Below are 11,766 nucleotides of genomic sequence, written 5' to 3'. Positions count from 1 at the left end.
GTGGTATCTCTGCCTCTGGAGCACTAAAAAGTGATCAGCTAAATCATCACATGCATAGTCACCTGCCCAAAGGCAGAGACTGGTTCAGATATCTCTAGGGGTTTCTTTTTGCCTTTAGAGTCTCAGTCTTCCAAATTAGTGAAAGATAACAGCTACTATTTGTGCACAAATGGATAAAATTCAGTCCTGGATATGTTACATGTGTCACTGCAATGCCCACACTATGGAGAGTATCTAGTTTACATCCTTGTGAAGTAGCTAACTCTTCAATTTTTAGACTTGATACTTTAGAGGCTCAGAAAAGGTAGTTATAAATCTAGAATGTTCTTTTTCCATTTATTTACTTATTCTTTTATAAATTTAACCAGTATTAATTTATTTCCTACTATGTGCCAGGCACTGCCTATAGCACTGATGTACAGCATTGAACATAGAAGATAAAATCCATGCCCTTGGGATACTGGTGTTTTGGTAAGGGAAGAATATAAGACAGAACTGTTTGGTTCCAAGGCCTGATTCTATTCTATAATCTCATATAAGGCACAGATGGGCTTTTGTGTCACATTACCATTTTACAATGAAGTTCAATTTTTCCTTTTTTAGACACAGCAGAACCATGCACCAAGGAAACCAAACTACTATCTCTGAATTCTTCCTCCTGGGACCTGCAGTGGGGTCTGAACAGCAGCAGATCATCTTCATGCTGTTTCTATGCATGTATCTGGTCACTGTGGTAGGAAACTTACTTATCATCCTGGCTATTATCAGTGACACTCACCTCCACAGTCCCATGTACTTCTTCCTTGCCAATCTATCCTTCACTGACATCTGCTTCACAACCACTACAGTCCCCAAAATGTTGGCAGACATTCAAAGCCAGAGTCCAACCATCTCCTTTGCAGGATGTCTTACACAAATGTATTTTTTTATGCTCCTGGTGGACCTGGACAATTTCCTCTTGGCAGCCATGGCATATGACCGGTACGTTGCCATCTGTCACCCATTACACTATGCAGCATTGCTGAATCCCAAGTGCTGTGCCCTATTGGTTGTGACTCCATGGGTTATTTCCAACCTTGTCTCAGTACTCCATCTCAGTCTGCTGAGTCATTTGACTTTCTGTGATCGGAGAGCAATCCCACACTTCTTCTGTGACCTGGAACCCATATTAAGGCTTGCTTGCTCAGACACACAAATCAACAACTTGCTTATCCTAACTATTGGTGGAGCAGTTATCTTCATCCCCTTCATTTTCATTCTTGTCTCCTACACCCTTATTGGCAGCACTGTGCTCAGGGTTCCAGCAACCAAAGGGAAGTGGAAAACATTCTCTACATGTGGCTCCCATCTCTCAGCTGTGTCACTTTTCTATGGATCCATTGTCTGGGTCTATTTTCTCCCCTCTTCTGCCTACTCGGCAGAAAGGGATAAGGTAGCTGCTATCATGTATACAATTATAACCCCCATGATGAATCCCTTCATCTACAGTCTAAGGAACAAAGACATGAAAAGAACATTGAGGAGACTGTTCAACAGAAAAAACTTCTTCTGGAGTTGGTGAATTCTGCCATAAGACATCTTTATCAACTTCTTTGACCTGGATGAGCTCAAAGATGATCCAGGGCCTGAGGCTATCCCACTCCTTTAGCAGTTTCCTTCCCATCTATTTCCAGACCCTAGACTCTAGATCAGACTCATTTTATCATAAAAAAATACACTAAAAATATCAAACATGCTCCTTTATTCCACAGTCTTCACCACTTGTAGAGTTTTCCCTGAATAAACTCATGAGTGTGTAGTTGGTGCTTAATAATTGCTCTCTGATTTTTTTGGTTTATGTTTCCTTTCTCCCTTTAACAACCCTTACATACTAGATTGTAAATATGAAAAGAGAAAAGAGGGGAGGAAAGAAGGGAAGGAGAGTAGAGGGAGGGAGAGAGAACGTGATGATGATAGCTCAAAATACCTTATAGATAATGCTCTGTTAAAGTATAAAACTTCCAAAAAAGTGCACAACTTCCAAATTATAACTTGGATCTCACTATAACTCTCACTATAATTATTATAGTGTTCCCATTTGATGTGTAAGAAGAAAAAAGTATGTACTAGGAGAGGAAAAAATCTAAGGCAAAACCAATCATGTGTCTTATCATGCTTTAAGCCCCATAGAGTGTATCCTCCAGTTAAATTTCTTCAGTGTTTAAGATTCTGTACCACTTGAATTCACCTACCTTTCCAAGAGAATGAAACATAACTCACTACCTTTCCCAACCATCCTTGGCACACTGTACGTTAGGTATGTGAATTTCCATGAACTGTGTCTCTACATGTTATGCCCTCTCCTTGAAGTATCTGTTCTACTCTCTTCCTAAAGACAGTTAGTGCTTTCTTTGAGCTCCATCTCAAGTGTTACATCCTCTGTGAACTCTTTCATGTTTATCACACATTTCTAAGAACAATTACTTCTCTCCTCTAGGCTCCTATAGCATTTTATTTCTTTTAATTTTAATTTAATTTAGTGCTCAGGGTTGAACTAGAGCCTCATACATGCTAAACACATGCTACTCAATACAGTGAATTATAATTACCAGAATATTTGTTTGTATATCCAAATACCTAAAATGCCCTGAGCTCTTTGGAGGGGTACATAACTATGTTTCATTAAGCTTTGTAGTTCTATTTTAGATTAAAGTAAGTGCTCAGCAAGATGGATTGAATAAGGAAGTTGTCAGTTGCTCAAAACAGAAAAGTTAGTTTTAGTTTATCTTCTGTTGACTTTTTTGAATGAACTTTAGTGTCCCACCACTACAATCTATGAAATTGGTTATACTAACTTCTGTCTCTTAGCTATGCCCATTCACCATATAGGACATTTAGTACTTAAAACGTTCTGGGACAGAAGTCTGTGAAAGTGACATAATACATAGATGCCAGGAGTTCAAAATAAATCAAGAAAGACACAAAGACAATCAGGAATTAAACCTACAATAATATGAAGGCTTGAGACACACAAGGATTTTTATGAGTGTGTGAAAGTAAAGACCTGATGCCTGGGCCCTTTCATGTCATAGCTGTATAATATGCTAGCATTTGATAATGGAATAAACTTTAGGCTTTTCATTGACCAAATGTATCCCATTGAGTTATACTATCCAGGTTGAATAAAATTGACTCTCTTTTTTTAAATTAAGGCTCCTTCCTTCTAGGTCTATGGTTGTGGCTTTCTAGTCACACACTAACATGAATGGTCTTCTCAGTGCTTTTTTTAAGTGTGGTTTTCAGACAAGGGCTAATGACAAAACTACTTGTTACTGGTAAACAGAGAACTGAGAAACAATAAGTTTAGAAATTGAGAGCAAGCATTTATAAGCATAGAGAAATTTCATATTATCATAAAATTTTTATTTTATTTTATGAAATTATCAGTGTATGAAAATTGGGTTACAAAATAAAAATTGGCTATTTAACACATTTTGAGAAGAACTGGCCTTCTCTACTTCTCTTCCTTCTCCTCCTTCTCATCATCCTCCTTCCTTCTCTGCTTCCTCCTTATCCTTTATCTTCTTCTTTATAAAATCTTTAGCAGGATGCTCTATGACAAATATATTTTTGGCCAATGCAATTAGGATTTAATATTGATTCAATAATTTTAAAAATGAATTAAAACAAAGAGTCATTAAGCTCTCCTATACATGCATATCCTTAATACTTTAGTTTTTGAATATTTTATTTTGAATTACTAAACAACCTAGATGCCCCTCAATTGATGAATGGATAAAGAAACTGTGGTATATATATATATATATATATATATATATATATATATATATATATATATATATCCGCAATGGGATATTACTCAGCCATAAAGAATAATAAAATTATGGCATTTGCAGGCAAATGGATGAAATTGGAGAATATCATGTTAAGTGAGATGAACCAGTCTCAAAAGACCAAAGGACGAATGATATCGCTAATAAGTGGATGATGATACATAATGGGGGTGGGAGGGGTGGCGGGAGGAAAAAAATAACAGAATGAATCAAACACCATTATCCTATGTAAATGTATGATTACACAAATGGTATGCCTCTACTTCATGTACAGAGAAACAAGTTGTACCCCATTTGTTTACAATAAAAAAATTTTTTTAAAAAGAGTCATTTGCAAAATCTAATGAAAAAAATAAAAAAATAAATGTAAAGATATATTCCTCTGCTAGTCTTCGGATCCAGGGCCAAGACTCCATCTTTGACTTCACCCATAATACATCATCTTTGGCTACCAGTTTCAATTTCTTTAAAATGAAACAAGAACTTAAATAAAATCCCAAGGCAAGTTAAGTCCTCCTTGGGAAGTTTTCTATTTTGTCCCCAATCTTTTACATCTAATTCAGGAATATTATTTTTAGAGACTGTTATTGAGCAATCTCAATGCATATAATTTAGTTTGTATAGAAACAACTTTTTAACCTTCATATTGCATTGTCTCATATACTTTTTTTTATTGTAAACAAATGGGATATATGTTGTTTCTCTGTTTGTACATGGAGTCAAGGCATACCATTTGTGTAATCATAAATTTACATAGGGTAATGTTGTTTGATTCATTCTGCTTTTTCCCCTTCCCCCCACCCCTCCCACCCCTCTTTTCCCTCTATACAGTCCTTCCTTCCTTCATTCTTGCCGCCCTCCCTAACCCTAACTCTAACCCTAACACTAACCCCTCCCTCCCCCATTATGTGTCGTCATCATCCACTTATTAGCGATATCATTCGTCCTTTGGTTTTTTGAGATTGGCTTATCTCACTTAGCATGATATTCTCCAATTTCATCCATTTGCCTGCAAATGCCATAATTTTATCATTCTTTATGGCTGAATAATATTTCATTGTATATATATACCACAGTTTCTTTATCCATTCATCCATTGAAGGACATCTAGTTTGGTTCCACAATCTGGATATTGTGAATTGAGCAGCTATGAACATTGATGTGGCTGTATCTCTGTAGTATGCTGATTTTAAGTCCTTTGGGTATAGGAGTGGGATAGCTGGGTCAAACGGTAGGTCCATTCCAAGTTTTCTGAGGAATCTCCATACTGCTTTCCCGAGTGGCTGCACTAATTTGCAACCCCACCAGCAATGTATGAGTGCACCTTTTTCCCCACATCCTCACCAACACCTGTTGTTGCTTGTATTCTTGATAATCGCCATTCTAATTGGGGTGAGATGAAATCTTAGGGTAGTTTTGATTTGTATTTCTCTAATTGCTAGAGATGTTGAACATTTTTTCCATATATTTGTTGATTGATTGTGTATCTTCTGTGAGATGTCTGCCCAGTTCTTTAGCCCATTTACTGACTGGGTTCTTTGTATTCTTGGTGTAAAGTTTTTTGAGTTCTTTATAAATTCTGGAGATTAGTGCTTTATCTGAAGTGCATGTGGTAAAGATTTTCTCCCACTCTGTAGGCTCTCTCTTCACATTATTTATTGTTTCTTCTGCTGAGAAAAAGTTTTTTAGTTTGAATCCATCTCATTTATTGATTCTTGATTTTATTTCTTGCACTTCGGGTGTCTTGTTAAGGAAGTCTGTCCTAAGCTGACATGATGAAGATTTGGGTCTACTTTTTCTTCTATTTGGTGCAGGGTCTCTGGTCTAATTCCAAGGTCCTTGATCCATTTTTTTTTTTTTTTTTTTTTTTTTTTTTTTGCGGTTCTGGGGATTGAACCCAGGGCCTTGTGCTTGCAACTGAGCTATCTCCCCAGCCCTCTTGATCCATTTTGAGTTGAGTTTTGTGCAAGGTGAAAGATAGAGGTTTAATTTCATTTTGGTGCATATGAAATCCCCTCTTTTCCTTACATGTTTAGGATTTGAGAGCCCAAAAAGACATTAACCCTATTTCAAGTCATCTGGAAGTTTATCTCAAGGAGGAGAGCAATTTAGAAAGCTGTCCAAAAAAAGGAAAGAAAATAAACTGAAAGTTACAATAAATGTGGAACAAAAATAGAAGAGCTGCAATCAAAGGGAATTTTCATTTCAAGGTACTAGAATTCTGTATCAAACATTAAGGAAAAAAAGTAATTTCTTATACATCGTCTTATGTAGTTCTTACCCAGTCTGGTCTTGAACCCTATAAAGAAACCTTTTCAAGAGATACATCATTTCCTTTTTCTTAAATAACAGATAACGGAGTTTAACAAAGGAATTATTTTCATGTCAAAAATAGCTATGTCCTGATCTTGTTTGCAGAGAACAGTTGGAAGAATGTTGTATGTGTAGGTATAAATATAAATATAATGGTGCCATTGAAGAAATGATAGCACTCAGGTGTGAAGAAAAATTGAGAAAAACTGGCTTTAACTGCTGCTGAGAGGAGTGTCAAGAGAGTAGCAATGATGAACGTGTAGGGCAGGATTATCAGTAGAGAGTTGATCTGGATGAATCCCCCAATGGGAAAAAAATGAGTACTTCATTATATGAGTGTCTGAGTAAGAGAAGACCAAGAATGGGGAAGTGTCACAAAAGAAATTACTGCTGATGTGGACACATACAAGTCAAATACAAAGACTTAACCCCCTAAAAATGCAGTATGCGTAACTCCATGTCTGTAGCATGCCACCATTAAATGGATACAACAAAACCTGGGGCATGGTGACAGAATAGAGCAGGAGACAATATAAAGTTTCTAGGCAAGGAAGTCTAGAAGATATCATTCACTGCTCACAAACAGCAAAAATATCAGCATTTCAGTCACACAACAGGAGGAAATGGTTTTCTCGGCAAAAAAATCACCAACATCTTGGATACTATGACAGAGGACAAACAAATCTCTGAAGGATATCCAGAGGAAGAAATACACAGTAGTGTGGTTATGTCATTCATGTTGATAAGCATCAGAAAATTTAAGGTTTGTACCAAAGAAACTGCATACACATGCAATATGGAAGAGTTGGATTTGAGAATCATATGTGCTTCCAGATAATATGAATTCTGTCATCAAATTTTATCAGCTAATTGATTCTTTTGCTCATCCTTCACAATAACTGCTACATCATATTAACTCATAAGACGAGGAAGTACTGGGGACTGATGTAGAGCAAATTATATTCCATGTATGTTATAATTATGTCAAAATGTACCACACTATTATGTATAACTATAATACAGTAATAAAAACATTAAAAATAAATTAAAAACTATTAATAAAGTAAAAAAAAGGATGTTCCATTGGTAGACATAGCAACAGTTATAATTTCTGTACACACACATGCACACTTGTTAATGGAGATATGAAGATATTACATTGAAATATAGACTATTGCTAAATACAAGAATGCAGGTCTTTTCACTGGAAGTCCCTTTCAGATCTCATCTGGGCAGCCAGTGGTTAAGTTGGCATGTGATGTCATTCAGATCATTCCACAGTCCCATAGCCTCTCACCTTTCTACATAGAACATAGCCTGAAGTTTTGGACACAGTAGATGCTTCGAGAAATTTTTTATATTCTTTGGCTATGCACTCCAACTATGAGGAAAATAACCACAAAAAATCATCCATAATAAGGAAACCATATTTAGTAAAAAAGCATTAATTGTGAAGGTCATGACATTTTCCAGCCCACTTGTATTTTGTATATTTCAATATGCAGTTTTTAAGTACTTGGCTCCTAAATTTCATTAACTCTTCCCATGTACATTTATTGAAGACCTTGCCTAGGTCAGGCAATGTCTAATTTTATTAGATGAAATTTATTATATGAAACACAGAATTCCTGCCCTGAAGTTAGAGGTAACATGGTGACAATACATGGTAAGAAGTGCATACAGGAAATACTTCGGGTACTGGATCCAGATCCACAAGGACTACGTCTACTGTCCCTATGTGGGGTATTGAGATCAATTGAATTAAGACTTCTCATGATCTCAAACAGACATTTTCATTACTTTATAATGGCATGATTTTTTAATGTAGTAATGAACAAATTCTTTTTTTATTGATTCTTTTAAGCTATACTTTGAGGTAAGTTATCCACTAATCTAACATGACCATAGAATTAAAGTTTTCAATGTCCTCTAAGATTTTGTCACACAGTGCTTTGTGTATAATACCGTACTTTTGCTAAAATGTTACACTTTTCAAAGATGTATATTTTAAAATATTAGGTACTCTGACACAGTCAAAGAAAGTGCCCTTCATGTACTCAGCATTCACTTGAATGCATTTTTTGTAACAGTAACAGTGATAAGAACACAAAGCAATGGAGATGAACCAATAATAGAGAGGGAAATAGCCTAGGTGAACAGAAAGCTAAGACAAAAATAAAGATGTAATTATTTGTATTTCACAGGGGTTAAAGAAGTTTTTGCTAACACTCTTATAGTAGGTCAATTAATTTAAACACTTCTGAAAATGGTGTTTTACAATATTAATTTAAATGTAGAAGATTAAAATATTAGTTTTGAAACCTCACAAGCCAATCAGACAACACTTACCTTAGACTTAGTATCTGGAAGAAAAGTTCCCAACCATGGCTGCTCATATAAATTCCATATATTGATACTGGAACTACATACTAATTTACTTATCCAGAATCTGTGTGGATCCTCATCACATGTGTATTGTTTATTTGAGAGGTAGTCAACTTGATTGAGGTATAACTTTCATCCCCAAATGCACTCAGTTTAAATGAACAGTTCAGTGAGTAAATGACTCACTGAATTGATATGTACTGACATGTAGCTACCATTTCACAATATGGAACATTGCCATCACCCCCAGAAAGTTCTCTCCTGCCCCATCCCAGTCAATTCATCCCATCTTTGGCGTTAAACAAATACTGATCTATTTTCTATCACTACACATTAATTTGCCTAGAATGTCATATGAGTGAATTAATTCACAAAGTATCCAGCAAATATCATTTTAAAGTTTCCACGAGTGATTCTTATACACAACTTTGGGAACCACTGATACAAAAGTTCCCATAATGAACAGAGTCAAAGACAACCAGTGTGAGATGGTTATAAGGCACAGTGTTTGGATTCTAGAAGCATAGGTCTATTTAAAGAATGAATTGAAAAATCATACTAATAAAAATCATATGATTCAAAATTGAGAGCAATGACAAATTACTGGATGAAGAATAAGATTTATATTTCATTACTCGTTGAGAACCTATAATGTGTCAATTACTACACAGGTAAATGAAACACCTGTCTCTCATTCATTGTCAAATGCAAAGCCATCTCTCCCACCCACCTTTTAAAATTGTGCCTCAGAGGGAAATCAATAAAACACCACAGCACATTATTTATCAGGATAAGACTGCAATATGGAAGAGGAATGAGGTCTGGGTTGAGGATACATTTTAATAGATTCTACCATGAACACCATAATAGGGCTTATTGGCATAAGCTGAAAGGCCAATTATCCGTTGTCATGGAGCAATGGACTGGAGTATGTCAGTATCTCCATGAGGATCTTTGCATCTGTTCTCAAGAGTCCCCATTTTCAAAATAAGGAGATTAAAACACATGCTTTCAAAGGTTGTTCCTGAAATCAACATTCTGGGATTCTGTTTTAGTGAATTTCTTAATAAAAATATTGCCTAACACCAATGCTTAATACAAGTTTGTAATGTTTGAAAGAGAAAGCTAAACAAAAATCAAAATTTCATTACAAGAGTTTGTGACTTCAGATTATCCCAGCTCCTAGGGGCACTACAGCATTTGTGTCAAGAATAAGACCTTAATGTGGGTTTCCTTTTCTTAGAGCTAAATGTGTTTTCTGAGCATTACATAGTGCTGTATATTATTTTTAATATTCCTTCAGGAGTCATGCAGAAAGCCAAACAAGATGTCAAATTTTATTTGAAGAAATTATACCATCAGGCAGTTGCCCTGGCATTAAATCTTGTCCTTGTTACCATGCAAGAAAGGAAAGGTCTACAGAAATAACATTAGTTCAATGTTTTGAATGTTTATAGGCAAGAGCATTTTTCTCTGTTCTCCGTAGTAACACGGAGCTTTATGAACCACTCACAGAATAGACATTTGAAATCAAAATTCAGGTTAACTTAATACAGATCTTCCTAGTCTATCCATAAATTCACTGGGTCATGAAATTCACATATGCAAGAAAGTCTATGTAATCCACAAAATTGCACCTCTGTTTAGGTAATCATCTTGGAGATGCACGTTCACACTAAAAGAAAGGGCCAATATAGAGCATTTGGCTAGTTTAGAATTTTAAAAATCCCATATGCTTAATCACAATACAAAAAGTACATCCAAATATTGTTATTACAACATTCAACTGCATCTACACTGATGGGAATATCTCACAACTCTACTAAAACAAACAACCAAAAGAATGCTCTGTGGAAAAACAATCAGCCGGACTCCATTGAAAATATGGTAACATATGTGTGGATTTAAACTTGCTAAATGTCAAATACCTGAAGTTCAGCAAAGAAAAACACTTGTGAAATAAGACTTCCAAAGTAAAGGAAGATTTTTTGAAATGATAGAAGGTTCCTTATATAGGAGGACATCTCCTCACATGTACAGAATGGAAAGCAACCAGAAGGTCAAGGCAGCTCCCCGCACATGAGAAAGAAGAGTGAGGTGGGAGCTTCAGCTTAAAGAGCACCGCGAATTCACCTCGGCACACCTGCGGGGACAATCACACTCAAAAACGGAAATGAAGGGCCCTGGGGGAGGAGTTAGAAGAAGGGGTCAAGGCAGGAGGATGCAGTGGTGAGCCCCAGCCCCAGGGAAAGTGCGGACTCTGGGCAGGAGGCCTGAGGAGGGCCCACTGTCAGCTCAGTACCCATCTCCCTCCCTGCCTGCCCCTTGGGTCCCTGGTGAACCCTGATCCTGGAGAAGACCCGGAGGTCACGCTCACTCTAGGACAAAGACTCGCCCAGGCTCCTTGGCACTCCTGGGAACGTGTGGGGGTGGGGGGCACAGGGTGGGGTGCGTGGCTGAAGAGGAGGCGGCAGATGGGGTGCCCCCTAATGGAGATGCACAGTTAATCCAGCCCAAGGACTCTGGTGCCACTGGGAGAGGCGGGGGCAGGATGTCTCCCATCTCCTCCTCTCCTCCTGCATCGGGGTGGGGCTGTTCCCGGCCACGGCCACGGCCACGGTCAAAACAACGTCCTGTGGCAAACAAGCCCCGCTTTTCTGGCCATGCTAACGAGAGCTAAGCGACGCGGTGGACAGAGTGGGGCTGCTGTTCCTGGCTCAGTCTCTCTCTTCGACAACGATAATTTGCCACATCACCTCACCTTCCAGACACGGAGCATCAGAGGATTAGCTATTAAAAGAAAGACGTTTTCTCGCTCATTACAGCCTGCAATGTAAAACGTCCAGAGATGCAAGGAGACCTGTTTTCACCATTAAAGTAGAAATTATTTCTGGCGGCTTCGGGAGAAAATGCAATTATTTTCCTTCCTGGCACAGTGTTCCCACACTCACCTAGAGATGAGAGGACCCTATTAAAACGGGCTCATCTTCTTTTGAACGACGCCAATGAGTGACCTTGTCTGACCTGGGGGTGGGAGGCTGGTCCCTGAGTCCTCATCCCTCGGGAGCCAGGTCACTGAGGGCAGAGGTAATTAGACAGCACTGAGTCATTGCCACTTGCATGCTCATCGCACCAAGGGGAAAGGAAACGCTGCAGAGAAGAGAGTGAGCGGTTTGGGCGAGCCCACCCTGTTTGCCTGTGGCCAGAGCCCACTCGGGTTGGATCGCTCCCGGCT

At 37.8% G+C, this 11,766-nt stretch overlaps 1 protein-coding gene across 1 annotated transcript; it reads left to right on the top strand.

Annotated features, from left to right (window-relative positions):
* Positions 1-616: 616 nt before the first annotated feature.
* LOC306651058 (olfactory receptor 1J4-like) lies at positions 617-1,561 on the top strand (the record flags this gene model as incomplete). The annotated part of the gene is made up of 1 exon (XM_079123600.1): positions 617-1,561. One exon carries the CDS (start codon positions 617-619, stop codon positions 1,559-1,561), a length of 945 nt encoding a protein of 314 aa, XP_078979726.1.
* Between the last annotated feature and the right edge of the window lie 10,205 nt (positions 1,562-11,766).

The sequence above is a fragment of the Sciurus vulgaris genome, assembly GCF_902686455.1.
Source record: "Sciurus vulgaris genome assembly, chromosome: X".
Lineage (NCBI taxonomy): Eukaryota > Metazoa > Chordata > Mammalia > Rodentia > Sciuridae > Sciurus > Sciurus vulgaris.
The sequence above is the reverse complement of the archived record's forward strand: the minus strand, read 5'-3'. Positions and strand labels throughout refer to the sequence as shown.